The 23,539-nt window shown below is 35.0% G+C and overlaps 1 protein-coding gene across 1 annotated transcript in view; it reads right to left on the bottom strand.

The window, feature by feature from the left end:
• The window catches only part of Uggt2 (UDP-glucose glycoprotein glucosyltransferase 2), a 223,718-nt gene that overhangs the window by 19,719 nt on the left and 180,460 nt on the right, over positions 1–23,539 (bottom strand). The window contains exons 32-38 of the mRNA XM_048800999.1: positions 22,273–22,357; positions 18,650–18,732; positions 16,194–16,289; positions 14,362–14,446; positions 9,912–10,094; positions 8,427–8,587; positions 7,689–7,803 (exon numbers count right to left, since the gene is read on the bottom strand). Coding sequence (XP_048656956.1) covers positions 7,689–7,803; positions 8,427–8,587; positions 9,912–10,094; positions 14,362–14,446; positions 16,194–16,289; positions 18,650–18,732; positions 22,273–22,357 — 808 coding nt within the window. The remainder of the gene's footprint in view (positions 1–7,688; positions 7,804–8,426; positions 8,588–9,911; positions 10,095–14,361; positions 14,447–16,193; positions 16,290–18,649; positions 18,733–22,272; positions 22,358–23,539) is intronic.

Raw genomic sequence — 23,539 nt, 5'->3', positions numbered from 1 at the left:
TGTAAATCAATGGATGTGTAACTGATGTGATTCTGCAATCTGTGTATGGGGTGAAGGTGGGAGTTCATAACCCACTTGAATCAAAGTGTCAAATATGATATGCCAAGAAATTTGTAACGTTTTGAACAACCCACAATAAAAAATTTAAATAAATAAATAAATAAATAAATAAATAAATAAATAAAAAATATATAAACTCACAAAAAAAAAAAAAAAGACACAAAGTTAATACATAAAAGTCAACTACTCTTATATACATCAGAAATGAATAACTGGAATTGGAAATAAGAAAAACCCACTATGCCATTTACATTAGCATGAGAAATTTATTCATTACTGCTTTTGAAGGCTTACTATAAAAGCTACATGAGATGGACATCATTACCCTACACACATGTATGACTACCACATACAGTGCAACTCTACATTGTATATTACCAGAGAAATGAAAAGCTGTGCTCCATTTGTGTAAAATGAACCAAAATACATTCTGCTATCATGTATTTTAGAATAAAAATAATTTTTTCAAAAAGCTACAGTAATCCAGACAGTGTGATATTATTTGAAATAGAAAAATAGACAATAGAGTCCAGAAATATGGGAATTCTCTAACTTCTGTATAATTTTTATGTAAACCTAACAGCTCTAAAAAAATAAAGTCTTTAAAAATCTTAATTTTTTGTCTTATTTATTCTAATTAATTATACATGACAGAAGGCATTTCAATTAACACTACACACACAGAGCACAATTTTTCATGTCTCCAGTTGTACACAAAGTTGAGTCACACCATTTGTGTCTTCATACATGTAGTGATGTCCATCTCATTCCACTGTCTTTTTTATCCCCATCCCTTCCATCCCCTTTGCCCTATCTAAAGTTCCTCCATTCCTTTCATTTTCCACCCCCATCCCCATTACAGATTAGCATCCACATATCAGATAAAAAACATTTGGCCTTTAGTTTTTGGGGATTGGCTAACTTCACTTAGCATTGTATTCTCCAACTCCATCCATTCACCTGCAAATGCCATGATTTTATTCTCTTTTAATGCTGAGTAATATTCCATTGTGTATATATATCAGTTTCTTTATCCATTCATCTACTAAAGGGCATCTAAATTGGTTCCACAATTTAGCTACTGTGAATTGTGCTGCTATAAACATTGATATGGCTGTGTCCCTGTAGTATGCCGTTTTTAAGTCCTGTGGGTATAGATCGAGGAGTGGGATAGCTGGGTCAAATGGTGGTTCCATTACAAGTTTTCTAAGGAATCTCCATACCACTTTCCAGATTGGTTGTACCAATTTGTAGTCCCACCAGCAATATAAGAATGTGCCTTTTCCCCCACATCCTTGCCAACACTTATGGTTGTTTGTATTCTTAATAAGTGCCATTCTGACTGGAGTGAGATGAAATCTTACAGTAGTTTTGATTTGCATTTCTCTAATTGCTAGAGATGCTATACGCTTTTTCATGTATTTGTTAATTGATTGTATATCTTCTGAGAAGTGTCTGTTCAGGTCCTTGGCCCATTTATTGATTGGGTTGTTTTTTGGAGTTTAGCCTTTCGAGTTCTTTATACACCCTAGAGATTCGTGTTCCATCTGATGTGCAAGTGGTAAAAATGTGCTCCCAAGCTATAGGCTCTCTATTTACCTCACTGATTGTTTCTTTTTCTAAGAAGCTTTTTAGTTTGAATCCATCATATTTATTAATTATTGACTTTAATTCTTGTGTTATAGGAGTCTTGTTAAGGAAGTAAGGGATCTAATTTGACATGATGGAGATTTGGGCCTACTTTTTATTCTATTAGACACAGGTTCTCTGATTTAATTCCTAGGTCCTTGATCCACTTTGAGTTTTGTGCATGGTGAGAGATAGGGGTTTAATTTCATTTTGTTGCATATGGATTTCCAGTTTTCCCGGCACCTTTTGTTGAAGAGGCTATCTTTTCTCCAATGTATGTTTTTGATGTCTCTAATATTAGATAACTGTAATTATGAGGGCTGTGTCCTCTATTCTGTACCACTGGTCTACCAGTCTGTTGTGGTGCCAATACCATGCTGTTTTTGTTACTGTTGTTTTGTAGTATTGTTTAAGGTCTGGTATAGTCATGCCACCTGCTTCATTCTTTTTGCTGAGGATTGCTTTAGCTATTCTAGGTCTCTTATTTTTCCAGATGAATTTCATGACTGCTTTTTCTATTTCTATGAGGAATGTCATTGTGATTTTGACTGGAATTGCATCAAATCTCTATAGTACTTTTTGTAGTATGGTCATTTTGACAATATTAATTCTGCCTATCCAAGAACAAGGGAGATCTTTCCATCTTCTAAAATCTTCTTTAATTTCTTTTCTTAGTGTACTGTAGTTTTCATTGTAGAGAACTTTCACCTCTTTTGTTGATTCCCAAGTATTTTTTTTTAAATATTTATTTAGTTAGTTAGTTATTGGCAGACACAACATCTTTGTTTGTTTGTGGTGCTGAGGATCGAACCCGGGCCGCACGCATGACAGGCGAGCGCGCTACCACTTGAGCCACATCCCCAGCCCAAGTATTTTATTTTTTGAGGCTAATGTTAATGGGGTAGTTTTCCTAATTTCTCTTTCAGATGATTCATCAGTGATATACAGAAATGCATTTGATTTATGGGTGCTGATTTTATATCCTACTACTTTGTTGAATTTATTTACTAGTTCTAGAAGTTTTCTGGTGGAATTTTTTGAATCCTCCAAGTATAGAATCATGTTATTGGCAGATAGTGATAGTTTGAGTTCTTTTCCTATCTATATCCCTTTAATTTTTTCCATCTAACTGTTCTGGCTAGTGTTTCAAGAACTATGTTAAACAGAAGTGGGGAAAGAGGGCATACCTGTCTTGTTCCAGTTTTTAGAGGAAATGCTTTCAATTTTTCTCCATTTAGAATGATGTTGGCCTGGGGCTTAGCATAGATAGCTTTTACAATGCTGAGATATGTTCCTATTATCCCTTGTTTTTCTAGTGTTTTGAACATGAAGGAGTGCTGTATTTTGTCGAATGATTTTCAATACATGCAAAAAAATATGATCATCTCAATAGATGCAGAGAAAGTATTTCACTTTTTAAATGCTATTATGAATGCTATTGTTTTAAATTTCAAATCCACTTTTTTTTTTAAAGAGAGAGAGAGAGAGAGAGAGAGAGAGAGAGAGAGAGAATTTTAATATTTATTTTTTAGTTATCGGCGGACACAACATCTTTGTTTGTATGTGGTGCTGAGGATCGAACCCGGGCAGCACGCATGCCAGGCGAGCGCGCTACCGCTTGAGCCACATCCCCAGCCCCAAATCCACTTGTTTATTGATGACATATGGGAAAGTGATTTCACCTTGGTATATTAACTTACTATCTTGTTTCTGAGTTATCATTCCTTATCACTCCAAGGTTTTTGTTGATGGTTCTTTTGGGTTTTCCACATAGAAGGTAATGTCACTTACTAGTCATGATCATTTCTTTCTTTCTAGTCCATATTTGCTTTTCTCATCTTACTCCATTAGCAGAGACCTTACTTTGGTTTTAATTTTTCTTTTCCTCTTAACTTTCTAAGTGGAAGCTGAGGTTATTTATTTCAGACATTTTTTCTTTTTTAAAAACGAGGTACTTAGTAATATGAGTTTATATTTAAGCACTATTTTAACTGCTTCACATGACACTCTTCATCATTTGATTTGCACAGAAAGAAAAGTAGCCTACAGTTGGAATGTAATCAGAATTCACTTGAAATGGTAAATGATATAACATTTACCAATGTCATGGTAAAGAGGCTCAGAAAGACAAATAATGAAAGATTAAGGAAAAGGAATTCTGGAGTGGAGGTTTATGGATGAATCTTTGGGTACTGAACCTTAAACATCACCAGAAAGCACTTAATAGAGATGCTGCACTAAATGACAAACCAGACAAAACGATAGTCTGCTGATGTCTGCTAGACTTGGTCCCTGGCTACTCCAATGGCACAATAGGCACATGCGTGGAGTAGAATGACAGCAGAGATGGAGACCGTGCATGGGCCCAATAGCATGGGCCCAAGTCTGATCTAACTCTTACAGCTGCCAAGAGAACAGAACAATACTGGTCTAATGCTGAACGTATACTTTGAAAAGATCAATCAGCAGTTTAAAGATCAATCAGCAGTTTGGTGGCAAATTAACTACATTGGACCCCTTCAGCCCTGAAAGAGCATAATTCTTCTGAACTGAACTATATACATATTTTGTGTATGGGTTTGCTTTCTGTGCTTTCATTATCCAAGAGCTTAAGGAGTTATCCACTGACACAGGGTTCGATATAATACTGTATTAGATTAAGAGACCAAATACACAGCAAAGATGCTGCAGTCTGGGCACAAAATAACCGAGCCACCACAAAAATTTGTAGATTCAAACAGCAACTCTTTATTCCTGAACTCTCACCGGCACTCTACACACACGTTCTGGGAAAATACACTCCCTTCACCGGGCTCTGCGTACCAATTCTCTCAGAACCCCGCGAGAACTCAACAGGAACTCAAGGAGCGGGCGCCTGAGGCAGCAGGATACCCACTATTCCCAGCAGGATCCACCCTAAACCTGGAGCCACCCTAATCCCTGAGCAGGGTCACCTTTCAACCAAAAATGCCATTCCTACTTGGCTATGGCTCTCAGCACAAAGATATCATGGCAGAGGGCATATGACCATGAGATTTCACAATCCTATCACACTATGATACCACACAGAAGATGCTGGCCTGAAAGAGCAATTCAACAGTCTATTGAAGACACCAGAGGTGTTATCTTGACGTTAGTACTTTGCAAGGGTAAGGTGCCATTCTGCATATGCAGCATTATATTCTAAATCAACAACCATCATATAGTGTTGTTACCATTCATAAGAATTACACAGGTTCAAGGGAACAAAGTAAGGTGATAAGACCCTTCTTATCATCCCCACGGATTCTTTTAAGGAGGTTGTGCTTATTATCCCCACAACCTCCACAACCAAGCAATCCAGAACCACTTTGTGATTCATTATGTTAAGGGAATCCAGAATGGAGAGCAGAGACAATGGGTCTAAGTATGGGCTATAAATCAGCTCCAGATATACAAGTTGAAGTTGTCCCACTAACTTCATTCTTAAGTTTTCTGTTGAATTTATTCAAAGAGGTAGATTCACATAGAACAGTGTGCACTATAACAGATGCTATGATGTAGCACCCACATCTCCATTCAAGTCTGAAAACTTCTACTAGCTGCTGGCAAGTGCTGCTGGCCGACAACTTTCAACTGTCAGTTATCATTAAGAACTACCACTGGGGGAAGAGTTGTCTCACCAAGGTCAAACCTTTTCCTGGGAAAGCCTATATACAATGATTTGTTGATGTGAAGAAATAAATACCAGGGTTCCTTGCCCACCTTTGTGCATTGCCACCTTAGAAAGACCATCACAGCTTCAGAGCTCCCTAGGGATCACTCATCCAAGACCTTCTTGAATTTGGAGAATCTTACCAATTCTATTTCACTCCTTGCCCTGAACTTGCTGGTCCTGAGAGCACTTCCTAGTAAATCTTTTGTAAACTAATTTCCATTTTAGTCAGTTTGTTTCCTGAGAAATACAACCTGTGATAGGCAGCTAAGTGGTATTTGCTGATGCAGGTAATGGAAGAGGAAAGAACTTGAGTTATTAACTTTGAGATAGTTTGGGGCACTAATGTGGTGATCCTGGTAGATTTAAATATGAGTTTGGCATTTAGGGATAGCTAAGATACAGATAAAATTTGGGAATTATTCGTAGAAAGATGGAAACTGAAAGGATGAATGAAGGTAAGATTGTTAATAGAGTTGGTACAGAATGAGAAATGGGCCAAGCTGAGACTCAAAGCATAGCAACATTTATTTGGAAAGCACAGAAAAAGTAGTGGTTCACCAAAACAACTACTATAGGAAACGAACAGATATCAGGGAAGAACCTTGAAATTTTGGAATGTATTATGGCAGCCAACAAATTCATGTTGTAAAGAAAGCACATGAGAATAAAGAAGAGCTCACTATATACTTTTACCTAGTAAAAAGATAATAGACTTTAGTGAGAAGTGTTTAGTGGACTGGTGGGAATGAAAGTGAAACTGCATCAGAATAAGGGCAGTGATCCCCCAAATATGCTGATGCAATATTAGGAGAACACAGAGTTCTTGGAAAGCTTAAAAAATGAGTCCTTTCTTTAGTACAGGCAGATGATAGTCAAATTCACAAGCTTTTAATTATATGTTAAGACTAAACATTACTTATAAATAAATAATCTACTGGTAAAATAACTGAAAATTACAAAAATTGTGGTAATCTTAATCTAAATTTGGCACGTTATTGGTGTTTACCAAGCACCCTAAATCAGTTTTCTACTAACTGGCAGTACTGAAAAGATCCTATTTTGTATGTGAATATGTAAGTATTTGGAGTTCTCCTAATTTTCAAGAATAATTTTAATTAAGTCCCTTACCAGTGTGGTCTAGTCATTAATATTTTGATCTAAGTTTTTCATTTACTAGATTTTTAAAGAATATGCCTAAGCTTTATACATAATCTGGACCCTTTTCCCTCATGGTGTACTCCTCTCCACCCTAATTTTATTTCAGGTTTGGCATTTAGGGATAGCTAAATGGCCTTCCTTGCTATTTCTCAAACATGTAAAGACCTATTCCCATCTTGGAAATTTTGCATTAGGTATTCCCTCCGTGTAGAATCGTCACATCATCTGTATGGTCAGTTTTACATCTCCATCTTAAATCCACTCAAATGTCACCTTTGTAGGGATATATGGGTGCCCAATTTACAATTACAAACCCCAACTCCTTCACCATTCTGAACTATCATCATTTCCTATTTTAATTTTTTCCTCTGGGATACTGATTACCTTTAATTATATTTTTAAAAAATTTATCTTACAATTAAAATGAAAGCATCATGTACTTAAGAATCCTTTTGTTTTCTGTTATCTCAGGTCTTAGTAGCGTGTCTTGCACTTACCAGGTATGCAACAGATGCAATAATGAAGAAGTTCATGGGATAAGAGGAAAAGGTGTTTATGAGGAAGGATAAAAAGTGTTTCTAGGGACACTGCATGAAGCAAGTTTGTCTTTGAGATGGGGGATGGGAGGGGAACAAGAAAGAATTGAGTATAAACAAGGTCTGGTGGCCCATGCTTATAATCCCAGCAGCTCTGGAGGCTGAATCAGGAGGATTGCCAAGTTCACAGCTAGCCTCAGCAACTTCACAAGGCTTTCAGTGAGACCGTCTCCAAAAAAAAAAAAAAAACAGGCTGGGGATGTGGTTCAGTGGTTAAGCATCCCTGGCTTCAAGTCTTGTTCACTCCCTGCTGCCCTGTCATATACACACAGGGAGGAACCAAGTATGATATATGTATTTTTTTTTATGTGGTGCTGGGGCCAGGGTCTTATGTATGCTAGGCAATTGCTCTACCACCTAGCTATACCACCAGCTCTGAGTAAGTTTAATGATGATTGCTGAGAGCCATAGCCGAGTTGGAATGACGCATGGCATTTTTGCCAGAACAGAGTGGTTGAGAGGTGACGCCAGCAAGCCATTGAGATGATGATGGTTATGTTAAGCTGTGTATGTATGTACTAAAACATTTTTGTTAACATTTTACTTACCTGATCTAGATTTGAAAGACTGTTCGGATCTTGGCTGAGAGCTTGGTACTGGCCCCTGAGCCTGTCACCTGCTGCAATTCTCCTGAACTTCTTGAGATCCACTACGTATAAGGCACTGCAAAAGTGAATATTTATTGATAGCCTATGTTGCTTATGTAATTGCACTTTCCCCAGTGAATGTCTACAATAATGCTATTCATTTAACTACAAACATCCTATGATCTAATAATAATAAGTCCTTTCATAAAATTGCTCCCAATATCTAATACTATTTCCATGGAGTATGAAAGGTGTTATAGTTCTGGTAGGACCTATGTTCTAGAGTTACTACAAGTTATTTTCAAGTTGTCATGAAATTCATGGCCCTACAAAAGAGTAACAGCTATGAAGATAGTACAGTCATTTAAATATTTGGCAAACCAAGCTTAAATATGCTACAGTGGTTAGGAGCATTATACTTGAGCCCTATCACTTGGGTTTAACTGGCTAAACTATGTACTAGCAAGGGTAGCCTGGCAAGTTACATAACTGCTGAATGCTTTAGTTTCCAAATCTATAAAATGGAGATAATAATAGTGTTACAAAACCTGATACAAAGATTTTATGAGTTAATATATGTAAAGACACTTATTTTTTACCTGGCATGTAATAAGCACTATGTAACTGGTTATCATTATCATAATTTCTAAGAAAAGTGAATGCTACAATTCAATATCTCATTTATTTAAATTTTCTCACCTGATATGGTATTTCCTTCTCATAAGATGTGATGCCCAGTATCCTGTTTTCCAGAATCGATATCCATCCATGTCAGTGCGGCTATCACAGAATGGAGTGTACCCATAAGGAGCTCCACCCAGATCAAAATCTCGGAGTTCTTTTAGGTCATGTCTCACTATCTAAGTAATTAAAATAGAATGTAAAATAACATATTTCCTTTTTATGGGTTTGTCAATCATTATCACCCTACTATAGCTACAGAGCACGATACATTTTCCTCAAGTTGCTTTCACTTGCTGTGAATTCATTGAATGTTTTATTCCTCTTGTCCTTACATATTAAAAGAAACATGAAATTTATGTTCTCAGTCTATAAAACAGTAGTCTTACCAGTAAGAATACTATGTTACATCATTTGTAAGAAAGTTTTTTTTTTTTTTAACATAAAATACATTTTGGGAAGGGTTTAAATATTACCTAAGTACACAGGCCTCAGTTTCTCAATGTGTGGAGTAATATTTGAAAATAATTTTATAATAAATATCATTATGTTAAAAATCATAAATTTGAATCAAAGAAAAATTTGATTATTTTAAATAGCTTTAAGGAAAATGTTGGATTTTGTTTTATTTTACTTTATGTTAGGGGAAGATTGGAGAAAGAATTGTATCAGCTAATGTTTAGAAATGCTTACTTCTTCATCTACATTTGCCTGTTTTTTGTTTTAATTACAATGGTTCATATTTATCAACTTGGAAACTAGTATAATAAAAGTATAGTATAAGTAAATTCTAATATAGAACTTTAAAATATTCCTTTTGTTCTAATAGAGGATATGAATTTGAATTAATATACATATAACATTTATGTTACATTTACATGTATATATTACTGTTATTAGAAATTCTATGTTTTCCAATTTTTTTCAAATTAATGATTACAAAGGCAGTGAAAAGAGTAAAGGGGAAAGTCATTATTTTTGGATATAAATTTTAAAGCTTAGAACATTAATGGGGAGAGCAAATTCAAGGCATTATTTTCATTAAGTAGTAGAGTGATGAGGATTTGGTTACTAGTTTAATGTCAAAGAATGCTACTGTAGATGTAAAAATGACAGGATGGTTGTCATTGCTGTTAACTTTTCCAGGAAGAAAAAATAGTTAATTTAAAAAATTCAGCTTATATTTGTAGGAATTCATTTAACTAGTCTTATGATTAATATATTTATTTTTATTCCCAGACTTAAACTGTTACAGATAGAAAACTGTCATGTCCTAAATAATAAATGGTACTTCTTGCAATTCCTTCAATTTTCACCTGGAATTCTGACCACTTATTTTTCAATTATAGGCACTTTGCTAATGCACTACAATCATGACTTATATGTTTATGTAGCATGGCAACAAATACAATAAAGTGAGCAACATAAATTAACCCCTTATATTCACACAGAAGTGTAAAAGAAATTTGTTCACTACTAAAAAACAATAATTAATCTTATTACCTGGTCAGCATCAACAAAAATAATTTTATCTACTGCTAGTGGAAAAAGGACATCAAGGAAAAGAATTTTGTAACCCCAAATAATTCGTTGTTTTTCAGTCTGCTGATGAAGCCAGTGGGGCCACTTATATTGGACCAGTTCATATTGGAATCCATACTCCATAGCCATATGAGGAATTATCTCCTAAAAACATACACACAAAATCATATACACTTGAGGAAGAGAAAGAAGCTTAGTTTTATACAAACTTCTAAATATTACTTCTATAAATTATTCTATGCTAAAGTCATAATTCTTTGGGAAGTGTCTCCCAAAGGTCCATGAGTGGAAGTCCTGGTTGCTAGTCTATGGCACTATTCAGAAGTAGTGGGACCATTAGGAGGTAGGGCCTAGGAATTTAGGTCATTGGGGTGTGCTCTTGAAGGGACTCCTTTTTGTTTCCCATAACATAACAAGGCCTCGTCAACCACGTGCTCCTGCTACGACATACAGTGCTACCACAGGCCCAAAGCAACAGGGCCAAATAACCATGGACTGAAACCTCCAGAACTGTGAGCCAAAATAAACCTCTCTTCCAAGTTGGTTATCCTAAGTGTTTGTTATAGTTTAGCAGGAAGCAGAGCAACACCATCTATTAATGACAAATATGAAAATGGTGACAAATACATAAAACTATATACTGTCATTAAGCAAGGGACTATGTTAACGAGCAAGTTTATTAATGTTAAGATAAATGTTTTTATAATTTTACTACTCATGTCTGACTGGAGATAACCTGACTTCAGAAAGAAAACCCTGTGAATACTCTTGTATCACACAGTTTATAATTAAACTAACCCATTGGTTGATCAGAGAAATGCAAAAAAAGTACAAAATTATTTATAAATCGATAAATCAGATCCTCTACAGAAGTTCCATGTTTGAGATTTATGACTAATTCAGGAATTACACATAAAAGGTGGTTACCCCAGTCAGAATATCTGACACCTGATTCAATGTCTTTGCACATATTAGCAGCACAGTTCTGTGTCAACAATAAGGATATGTTTTGAGAAATGTGTCATTGGTGACTATGTCATGGCAAATGTCACAGGGTTGCTTATATAAAACTAGATGGTATTGTCTGTTGTTTCTAGCCTTCAAACCTGTACAGTCTGCTGCTGTACTAGAGGCAACTAAAATAAAATAATATACATTTTTGTATCTAAATAGAAAAGGTAAGTAAAATATAGCATAAAGGATAAAAACTGACATCCTCTATAGGGCAACTACCATGAATGGGGCTTGCAGTACTGGAAGCTGCTCTGGCTGAGTAGATGGGTGATAAGGGAATGTGAAGGCCTAGAACACAACTACAGACTTTATAAGCACTACACTTAGGCTTTATGAAATTTATAAAATTTTATCCTTTCTTCAATATAAATTAGCCTTACCTTACTGAAACATTTTTGCTTCAAAAACTTTTAAAGTCTTTTTCTATTTTTTTTATAAAAACTTTTTCAATTTTTTAAACTGCCTTGTTAAAAACTAAGACAAAAACATAATATTAGGATGCCTACACAGGGTCACAATCATCAATAACACTCGTCTGATCTCACATGAAGGTCTTCTGGGGCAGTAACCTAAAAAGGAGCTGTCATCTCCTGTGAGAACAATGCCTTTTTCTGGATACCTTCCTAAAAGATCTGCCTGAGGCTGTTTTACAGTTAACTTTTTTTTTTTTTTTAAATAAGCAGGAATACACTTTAAAACAATGAAAAAATGTAAATACATACTCTAGTAATGTAGTTATCATTATGCAGCAATATGTACTGAGCATAACTGTATGTGCTATATTTTATACGACACAGTTGGTTAACATCAGCATCACCACAAACATGTGAGTGATATGTTGTGCCATGATATTAACAGGCTTTGACATTACTAGGCTATTGGAATTTTTCTGTTCCTATTATAATTTTATGGGACCACCGTCATGTGTATGTTCTGTTGTCTAATGGAAACATTATGAGGCGTATAAGTGCATCTTATTCCCTGTTTAGCCCAGAAGTAGCTAATGAAATACATTATTGGTTCAGTTTAATTCAAGAGGACAAAAACAGGGAAGATGGCAAAGCTGTAGTAAAAGGTGGGCTAGGAAATATAAAATTTGCTTTTTCTCCTTTAATTTTTATCCATAATGAGCTGCTGGTTATATGACTGTATTTTTTCAATCTGTTTTTGCAAGAACAATGTAGATTTAAAATAATATAATGTTCAATTAACTTTTTTTTACTTTGTAAAGACTGATTTTATCTGTGAACTGAAATGTTAAAAATTTTGGCTAGAATATCTGCCGAAAGTCATTGATTTGGTTTCAAAATAAAACATGAGGAGAAATCAGAAAAACTTTTTTCAGCAACTATGCACAAACATTGAACACAAACTATGTGCCAGGCACTGTAGAAGTCCCTAAGGATATAGTAGTTAAAACACACACACACACACACACACACACACAAATGATGGCCCTTGAGAAGCTTACATTCAAGAAGTAGCAGGTAAAAAATAAATGAAATTATTTGTTATCTACAGAAGATGATGCTATGGAGAAAAAAAGGGGTGGGGGAGGAAAATAAAGTGATTAGGTAAGAAGGAATTAGAGTTCACATAGTGCAATCAAGAAAGGATTATAGCAAAGGAAGTGTAATTTCAGCAAAGGTGTGAAAGAAGAGAAGGGGTGGCTTTCCATAATGGAGGGCATGGATCTAGAGTGCTGGCAACTTCTGCATCTGGCTGCTGGTGACACAGGTGTTTCAACTCAGAATTCAGGAAAGCTGCACACCTGTGGTTTCTGTACCTTTCTATGTACATGTTATATTTCACTAAGAAGTTTCAAAAGACAAATTTCAACAGAAAGAAACAAATTACAGTAGAAAAAAATACTTATTTCAAACAGGATACTACTTTTGGCCATGAAGTGACATAAGTTTCTAAATTCACAATTAGCACTATTTTTTAATGAGTAATATAATTTTCTGCTAAGACAATGTTTAGATTATCTCAGTTTATGTAGTTACCCAGCACCCATGCAGTATTTGGTTAGTAGAATAATACTTTAAATAGAATAACAAAACTATAACTTTTTGTCTATATTTTTCAGTTTTTTTTCCCCCACTTTTCTATTACTAGATAAGCACAGGATGCCCTGTTGGTGGTGGGAGACAGAAAGGCTGTTTTATGTGGTTAAGCACCTGGCCTTTGAGGTCACAATGCTTGGATTCAAATCTTAACTATGTTCCTAGTAAGTTATTTCAGGCCTGTGCTATCAAGGGGAGACACACACACACACACACACACACACACACACACACACACACACACACACAGAGGCATGGCCCTTTACTCTGACTCCTAGAAGATAACCCCACCTATGGAATGACTGCCTCATAAGAATGTCTTTCTCTGGGGACCTTAGGCCACACCAGATAGTCTATGCTACCAAAGACCTTGGGTCACAAGACATCACATATCCTCTGCAGGGCCTAGAGCTGAGGTCAGTTAGGCAGGCTGGGTCTACATGGCTGACCCCCAATTAAAAAAATGTCAGAATAGAGTCTAAGTGAGGATCCCTGCTTGGCAATATTCCATGAGCACTGCCACACTATTGCTAGGAGAAGTAAATGCTATATGTGCAACTGCACTGGGAGAGGACAACAGGGAGATTATGGATTCTACCTTCTGTACCTTTTCCTTTACTGATTTTATGGGTACACTTTTGGGGTAATAAACTGGGTATAACTGCTTTTCTGAGTTGTAAGAGTCCTAGGGAATTATGGAAGGTAAGGGGTAGTCTTAGATTAGGCCAGTCTTGATTTTCTTACCACATGAGATTATTATGAAGAACAACTGAATAATACATAGAGTACCCAGAAACCTGTGAATATGGAGAAACAGTGCACTCTGCAGCACAGTGTGGGGCACAGTAAAGAGTAACAGATGTTGATGGCCTGAGCCTAGAGTGTCCACACTATCTCAGCAATCAATCAACTCTGATAAAGATAGTTCTCAGTACTATAAAACTATTTTCTAGAATACAATTTTCTTTTTTTTTTTTCCCCATTGGTACTATGAATGTTCCTGTCTATCTTTATAAAAATATGACAAAATCCAACTTTCTTAATTGAAAATATTTATATATTTCCTATTTCACATTTTATTTATATATTCATTGTCATGAAAACCAACTAATCATTTGATCTTGACTTGCTTAAACATACTTTCCTGCTGTCATTTTTCTTTCAACATGGCTTTAATATAAGAATTGCATAAAATTTTTCTTCAGCTAGATAAAAATATATTTTAAAATAGTTATCTGAGTAAATATACATTTCAAAAGGCCCATTCTAAAAAAAGAAAATGTTATATGAATTTAATTTTAGCTATTCTAGAAAAAGAGTAATGTACTTACTTTAAATGTTGGTGAGAGATAATTTTTTAGGAACCAGAATTTCACTGGTGTTTTGGTGTTACGTAAAACAGAAAGCATCATAATTCTGTATAAAAAAAATTAAACTCAATATAAGTTAACTTTAATAGGAGTCCCTCTTACTTTTAAGAAAGCTCTTCAATATTTAAAGGCATGAATCTGTAGTTTTCTATTATGAATTGTGGAGAATCGAACTGAAATATTTCCAAATATTATGCCCGATCAGACATGTGCTGTGTAAGGGTGGAAATCTATGTTTGGCAGAGACAAATCTGCTTTAGTTTCTTCTGACAAATAAGCCAGTCTGAAATGGTGGTATCTAGCCGAGCCACAACCTAACCATGGCTCCGCTGCTGTGATTAGAATCAGGTCTGCAAACCTGGAATGACATGCCTGTCTACACTGGTAAATTCACTGCACAGGCCACCCTCTTGCTATCCTAGATCTTTTTTTCTCCCTCTCCCTTCCTGTCTAATCCCCTCCCATCCTTTTATTGCCCCACCTACCATGTACCCTCCTATAGCAGCTGGAACCATCTCCCTACCCCACCATCCCGCTGGGGATTGAACCCAAGGGTACTCTACTGCTGAGTTACATCCTCAGACCTTCGGATATTTTATTGAGACAGAATCTCACTAAGTTGCCCAGGCTGGCTTTGAACTTGTGATCCTTCTGCCTCAGTCTCTTCAGTTAGTAGGACTACAGGTGTACTGCCACTATGTCTCACTGCAATACTGTCTCTGTGGCTTATCATGAAGATTCATCCAAGTCTGTGAGAGTAAGAAGTTCACAGTGATTCTGACTGGCTTTTCTACCTGCTTCTTTCCCTCTGGTCCTATGATTAAAGTGGTTCCCTACTTTCTTGTGCCCAGTTTCTTCCCTCCCTTTTTATCTATGCCCAACATCCCCCAAAGGGGAATCTTCAGGGACGCCCAGGGAAAATAAAGGCAGGAAACAACAGGGAGGAGAGCGGAGGAGACCTCAGCCCTCATAAGCCTGCAGCCTCCTTGGAGCCTCAGGGTTTCATCTGCTCCTCCCTGCAAGTAGAGTACCTAGGAATCTGTGACTAGGCCTGATCCTCTTGCTTCTATTCTAGACCTTTTAATGGAAGAGGTACAAAAGTACTTTTAAAGATCCATGTTAAAATATCAACACTATAATTCAAACTTTTTTGAGGTATTGTGACCCCTCTACATATACAGTTAAAAAATATCCGCTTGTACTTTGTAAATGTATCCTCTTCTCCCATCTCCCTCCTGTTTTTAAAACAGGAAAATTCACTGTACATATTTTTTCTTCCCTATCACTTGTTACAAATTACATATTTTCTAGCCTTAAAGTGATTATTCCAAATCAAATCAAACTCATGAAGTTTTACTGCATTTTAATAATATACTTACCTCATAACTGTCAACTTAAAATAAAGCAAGGTGCAGAGCAATATACAATTTATTACTATTTGGGTAAAAAATAAAAAAAAAGAAAAAAATGCTTGTCTATAGTATATATCTGGCAGGATATAAAAAATACTATTAGTTTTCTGTACAAAATAAAACTAAATATCAAGGAAACAAGAGGTAGAAAATTTTTCCCCTACCTATACATTCCTTTATTCTTTTTTAAATATATATTTTTTAGTTGTAGATGGACACAATACTTTTATTTTTATGTGGTGCTCAGGATGGAACTTAGTGCCTCAATGTGTGAGGCAAGCACTCTACCACTGAGCCACAACCCCTGCCCCATTCCTTTATTCCTAATGGAACTGAGCCATGAATTACTTCTTTAAAACATTAGATAAAAATTGTACCTACCTTAGAAAGCGTTCATACAAATGGCCAGAAGCAACTGAAAAAATGTTTAGAACGTCTTTTTCCTTTTTGTTATCTTTATGCAATCTTCTTGTGAAACTTGAAATAAAAATAGTATAATTAAGTTTAATATATATTTGCAAATTTTACATAACTAAATACTACATTTGGTAAAAATAAATATATGAAGGCTTTTCAAAATAGTTATTATCTTAAAGCAAACACTTATCAGGACAATTATGAGTTCTTTGTATAAACATGGGAAAATATCACTTTAAGTTTTATAAGCTTTTATTTTTATTTATTTATTTGTTTTAATGTTTCTGGTTATAGATGGAACTTTATTTTGTTTATTTAGTTTTATGTGGTGCTGGGAATTGAACCCAGGGCCTCACACATGCTAGGCAAGTGCTCTACCACTGAGCTACAATCTCAGAAAGCTTTTATTTTTATAAATAAATGGAATGCATTATACTGTTTCCATGTTAATAAGGTAGTATCTTTGAATCATTTTGAGTTGCAGAAGTTGTCTTAAAACCAACTCTGCCACAGCCATATTCAGTCTTTTTTTTTTTTTTTTTTTTTTAGTGTAGATATATAGCATGCCTTTATTTTATTTTTATTGTGGTATTAAGGATGGAACTCTGTGCCTACACATGCTAGGCAAGTGCTCTGCCACTGAGCTACAGCCCCAGCCCCATATCTAGTCTTTTGAAACTTTAAGTGCAGGCTAATAATGAGGGAATGAATAAAACACATAAGTGTAACTATGGTACATCAAGGATTTATGTGGTAATAGAGTAAGTCTATGAGCGCTGCTAACAAGCCTTCCTCACACTAAAATATTATTTAAAATTTTCCTATAATTTGGAGCTCCTCTGATGAGGTATGTTTTTCAGACCACACAAGCTACAAAGATCTACGTATCCTGAGTGCCCTCCATAAAAAACAGAGAGGCTAGGGAGCTGTGTCCACTCAACGGTATACATCCCAGAGCTTAATCAGGGCCAGCTGTCATTTCTACTACTTTTTGGACCCAGACAAGCCATATCTCATTTTTGCATCTACAAAAATGATAGACTCTTACTCAGGGGTATTCATATTGTATATAATTTTTCTTTTTCTTATTTATAATATCATTTTTACATAAGCACGTTTAGAATAATTAAAATTTGGAAAACTCAACTTATAATCATCCTGGTAGATAGTTTTTCAAGTACAAATTGTTATATCAAAAGTATTTTTCAAATCTTTTTTTTGTTTTTGGTCACTAGGGATAGAACCCAGGGCCCCACACATGCTAGGTAAGCACTCTACCACTGAGCTAGAGCCCCTGCCCTCAAATCTTTTATAATCCTCCAAGTAAGAAAATAGTTGATTTATGGGAAAATAACATGGTTTTTCTTACCAAACAAATCACTTATAGGAAAAGAGAGCTAAACTGGACAAAGTTCAAAATGATGAGGATGCTTTTTTTTTTAATGAATTTAACCTTTATTTTATTTATTTATTTTTATGTGGTGCTGAGGATTAAACTCAGGGCCTCACCCATGCTAGGCAAGTGCTGTACCACTGAGCCACAACACCAGCCCCATGAGGATGTTTTTGACTGGTATAACAAAATCTATTTAGGTTGCCCAATCTACTTGGCCTGAAGTTTGTATTTCTTAACTTTGATAAATGTTTTATCACAATTCAAATTAAGTTCAAATCTCTAAAACATATTTTCAAAGTTCTCTATAGCAGACAACTTTTGATTTTTTTACCAGCCTAACATCCATTCTTCTTGTAGTACAATGATTTGGGGCGAACAACTTATCCTCCAATTCTAAGATGTTTAGGTGGGACAGGCTTACCACAGGCTATAGAGATAGGTATGTGCCCCAGGTGTGCTCAGTTAAAGTTATTGTGCTTATTTCAGTTTTGGACTAATAAGTCATCCTTGGAACTTTTGCTGTTATTATTTGGAAAGAGGCTAAGAAATAGTAAAACTAAGATGGAGAAACTTTTCAGACCACATTACCAGAATGACTAAAGCCAGGTCTACTCCTGGATTCTACATGAGCCAATGCTTTCTTCTTTAAATAAACACTGAAACTTATATATTCCACATTATACTCAGTGTTGTAGCTAAGCTGGGCTACTTTCTGTTATTTGAGGAACATACCCAGTTTTCTTGCCTTCATGCAATTGGGTACCTTCACACTATCTCCAACTTTTAAATCCTATTTTTCCTTTAGAACAGATCTTAGCCATACACTATTACAAGAAGTCTTTCCTGAGGTTCCTTCTAATTGGATATATCCTTTTTCTCCTTTGGTTTGTACAACACATATGTTCAACTGTCCCCAGTTTCTCCTTGAGAGGAGTATCTGTGTACTTACATTTTTACCATATGCAGGATTTCCATTTGGTAGACTCTACCAATCTAGTTATATTAGACTATTCATAGTAAATACCTTTTAATGGAGTCCCACATTCCTTTTTTCTCATGGTTATCAATAAGGATATCTTCCTTTATTTTGTCCGGTTTCTTTTGTACCTAGATAACATTGTAAAGAAAAAAATTTAGACTTTGTCAGCCTTAAAGGTTATAATGCTTAGTTAGAAAGTGAATTATATTAGGCAAAGTGGAAATCTAAGAATAGTTGCTGTAAACAGAGCCAGAATCCAGGAGATATCTAAGCAAAAGTTTATAAATTAAGTCTGGTCTTCAACTATCAATTCACTTCTTTTTTTGTTGTTGTTGTTGGTTACTTCTATGACATTAAATACTGTGTTTATACCTGGGTTTGCTCAATTACCAACTGTAGATATTATCTGCTAGATATTTCTGTGCACAAAAATTGAGTCGTCATTTACTGTGCTGATGGATTAGCAACTCACTTAGTCTTCCTTCCCTTCTTCATCTAGAAGTTTTGGTAGTTATATCTTTATTCAGTTCTTCTAATGAGCATTTTTGTAACTTTAAACAATATTTATTTATTCATTCTTTCCAGCAACTTAAACAGTTTCTCTTGCATCCTATTTATAAGGATACTAATATTTCTACCCTTTGTCTTCATCTCCAACTTACATTAGTTAAAACCTTTACTTTAGAATTTGCAAATATAGTTAACACATTTGTTTGGCAAACATAACTGTATTCTTCGTATTTTGTTATGGTGACTCTGAGACTTGCAAGTCAGTAAACAGTACTTGGTGCTGATTTTGACAAAGTAAATTCTACTCACTGAATAGTCTGAAAGCTACTAAAATTCTATTTCCTTTGTATAGTTACAATGAGACCACAACTGTGCCACTCATAGGAGACTTGCTGTTTCAAATGAATTCTTCTTTCTTATATTCTACCAAAGGACAGCATTTTTTCCCCTTGGCATTTTATTTTTTCTTGTGGAGAGAGTTACATACATGTCTCCTTCCCATACCTTTAATACTCCACAGTTTATTACTCTTGCTCTCTGGAATTTTTCAGGAAATTTTTCTTGGGGCTTACAATTAACTTTTTCTTACTAGATGGTATTTTTTTTGTTGTTGTTTACAGGTTAAGTTTCACCATTTCCTGAACTACCTGTCCTCTTTCTTAGTCTTCATCTTCATTATGAACATCTTCAAGAAGGGATGTGAGGAATAGTTTTTCTAAATCTTTCACTTCAGAAAATAACTTTCTTTGTTTCATATTTGATTAAGAAATTGGCTAGATGCATTATCCTAGATTCAAAATAATAATTCTCAAAACATTGAAGGCTTTGTATTGTTGTATTTTATCACTAATTTTGCAAATTCTATGTCTAACACTGTGTATTTATCATAGCGGCCTGCCTTTTCTCCTTAGTAGCTCTTAGGATTTTTGTGAGCCATTTCCACTTTTCCTACTTGGTAATTTGTGGTCTCTTTTGACATGAACATTTATTTTCTCTCTTTATCTATAGAATACTCTCTCCCCTCCATTTTATCTGTTCTTTCTGGAATTCCTCTTAGTGGGCTACTGGTGTTTAGGACTGATCCTTTAAGTTGCTTTTTTTCTGCTCCCTTTTCTGTCTTTTTGCTGTAATTCTGTCAGAGGGTTAGGAGATCAAACTGTTACTAGAAAACAACTCAAGGACATAGGTATAGTTAAGCTATAGACTTTCTTTTAAATAATTTTTTTAGTTGTAGATGGATACAGTATCTTATTTTTATGTGGTGCTGAGGCAGCTGGGGTTGTGGCTCAAGTGGTAGAGTGCTCAGGCACTGAGTTCAATCCTCGGCACCACATATCTTTACTTTTATGTGGTGCTGAGGATTGAACCCAGTGCCTCACACTTTTGAAGCAAGCACTCACCTCTGAGCTACAGCCCAAGCCCTGTAGTTGTAGACTATTTTTAACTGGTATTTGTTAACAACTCCCAAATATTTTTAGCCATTTATTGCTTCAAATGCAATGATATTTATTCTTTTCACTATCTCCTGGAATTCCATTTAAACTGATTTGATTCATTCAATAAATACTCATGAAGCATTTTACAAAGCTAAACTGTCTTATCCTAACAGTTCTAATAAGGTAAGTTGTGTTGTAAAAACCCATTTTGTAAATGGGGAAAATGAGACAGAACAGTTTAAGTGATCTCTCCAAGATCAGACAGCTACTGAGTCAAACAGCCAGTATTATATCCACTCCTGCCACCTTGAAGCTTCTCACTGCATTCATTACACCTTTTGTGCTTTCTGCTGTATTTTCCTTTGTTCCTGTTCCTAATGCATTTGGGATACTTGCTATCTACCCTTGAACTTGCTAATTCTCACTCCAGGCATGTGAAGGCCAGCCATTGAATGCTTAATTTTGGTGCTGCATTGTTGGTTTCTACTAAAAAAAAAAATGATATGTACTTATTATAGTTTGCTATTTCCTGGAGTTATTTTCAAACATGGTTTTAATGTCTTTAAAATAAATTAATAAAATAAGCACAGTTGTTTCAGAGTCTGTCAACAAAAAGTTTGGAATCTTCATGTCTGTTTTCTGTTGTTTGTCCTGGTTTTGTGTATTTGCTTATCTTTGGCCATGTGCTGGCCTCTGCACTTGAAAAATTTGATTGCAGTTTAGGCTATTTTAATCTTACTGCAGAGACTTATGGATGTTTCTGCCAGGTGTCTGTACATGCTATCAATCTGGAACTATTTTAGTAACAATTCAAGTTAAGAATTCCCAGGATTATTTTGTTGATACAAACTTGGACTAAAAGATTACATGGGATAATTTACTATATTTTGTCATTATCCTGAAGATAGGACCAGTTGATCATAGCAGGAGGTCTTCTAAAAAAATCACCTGCTTTATCTGGGTCCCAGGTTTTAATTTCTGTTCCTGTAACCTAGCAAATCAAAACAACAATTCAAATGTGACAAAACAAATGTTCCCAGGGAACAGCAGCTTTCTTGGGCCAAGAGAAGCTTCGGTGCTTGCTTAATTTTCTAGGTTTTTCAATTTCCCTTTAATTTTATTTCCTTACTATCCTTATTATTTCATTATTGTCAGATCCTGAACTGCTTTTAAGATTTAAACATTTATCCAATATTTTTAGTAGCCTTAAGTAGAAAGTTTGGTTTGTTTAAAAGAACTATACCAGCCAATATTGAAAACTCCCCTTGTAATAGTAGACAATAAATGAAAAGACAAAAATAAACATTTTTTAAAAAGTAAAGAAAAAATTCTTTTTCTCTTTAAGGAAAGAAACATCACTTTTTCATTTTAGTACTAATTTTTCAACCTGTGTTCTTGAGCTAATCTTTATAATATAATCTGTAACATTGTCTGGCTACAAATAAGGCAAATACAATAATATAGCAAGACTAAAGAACAAAAACAAAAACAAAAAAAAAAAAAAACCAACAAGAGAAAGTTTTTCCTTCTTTCTATAAGCTCTGTTTTCCCTTTATGACATTAACCTTCCTTTCACTTCAAGAGTTTCAATACAACATTTGAGGCAGTATTATAAAATTCTTTATAGACTAAAAATGAAGGAAAAATAGATTCCTGTTAATATTAAAAATAAATCCTAAAGAAAAAAGAAAAAAGCCTATAAAAAGCTTCAGCCTCACACACCTGTACTTCCAGTATCTTGCTCTTGAAACTATTTAATACAACAATGACATCTCCAATGTCTGGCTGAGAGTCAGTTCCTCTATGCCTAAAATCAGAAAAACACAGATGTTTGTAATTCAAGAGTACACATACAATTATGATGACACAAATAACAATTCATTTCGCTATAAATGTGTGTGGTATTACTTGTGTAACTATCATTTTTTGTTTCTATATTCAGTTAAGATATACATTATATTTAAGAAATCATCCAGTAATGTTTAATATAAATTTAAATTACACAAAAATAGCTGATTAAATGCAATACTGAGTATCACTTGGAAAGTTTAAACTACTGCTTTCCTTGCTGGTGTATATCAAGGATATGACAATATTAAAATCTTTCAAATCTGATATGTCACAATGATAATTAAAATGTGAAACATTTTCTAGACTTAAAAGTTTTCTTATATATTAAATAAATTCTCCATTGTCACTTTTTAAATATCCAGTAAACATTTTCAAATACCAAAATTGAAGGGTATTGTAAAACACACAAGACTGAAAATGTATCTAATGTTATGGTTTTGATATGAGGTGTCCCCCCAAAACTCCTGTTAATGCAGGAATATTCAGAGGCAAAATAGATTATGAGAGCTATAATCTAATGAGTCCACCCTGGTTTGAGTGAGCTGACTAGGTAACTGAAGGCAGGTGGGTTGTAGCTAGAAGGACTGCTTTTTGCTGAGGCTCCTTCCCCATGAGTTGAACAGTTTTCCTAGGCTGGGTCTTTCCCTCATGATGTGCTGCCTCATCTCGGGCCCAGAAGAATGAGGTCACCCATCTATGGACTGAGACCTCTGAAGCCTTGATCCCCAAATAAACATTTTCTCCTCTAAGCAGTTCTTGTCAGGTATTTGGTCAGTGATGCAAAGGTTCACAAAACAGATGTCCATTTATATTACCTTATTGTTTTTATATTACCTTATTGTTTTTATATTACCTTATTGTTTTTATATTACATATAATACAGATCATTCTTTTAATTTTCAAACTTGCTTAACAACTGAGTATGAAGTTGTGCTTAATTACTTTTGGTATTTTTACTATGTACTGAAACATTCTATTGTAGAAACTATTTATGATTTGATTACATTTTCCCACTCTACCAGGTGGCAGACTTAGTAGTGATGATCAGTGACACCACAAATGTTTCTGGAAAGAATTTATTTGTGGAAATGTTGTGTCTATTAAATAAGGCAGGAAACTTCCTTATACTGCAGGAGTC

The sequence above is a fragment of the Marmota marmota genome, unplaced genomic scaffold, assembly GCF_001458135.2.
Source record: "Marmota marmota marmota unplaced genomic scaffold, marMar, whole genome shotgun sequence".
NCBI classification, from domain to species: domain Eukaryota; kingdom Metazoa; phylum Chordata; class Mammalia; order Rodentia; family Sciuridae; genus Marmota; species Marmota marmota.
This window is presented reverse-complemented; position numbering and strand designations above follow the sequence as displayed.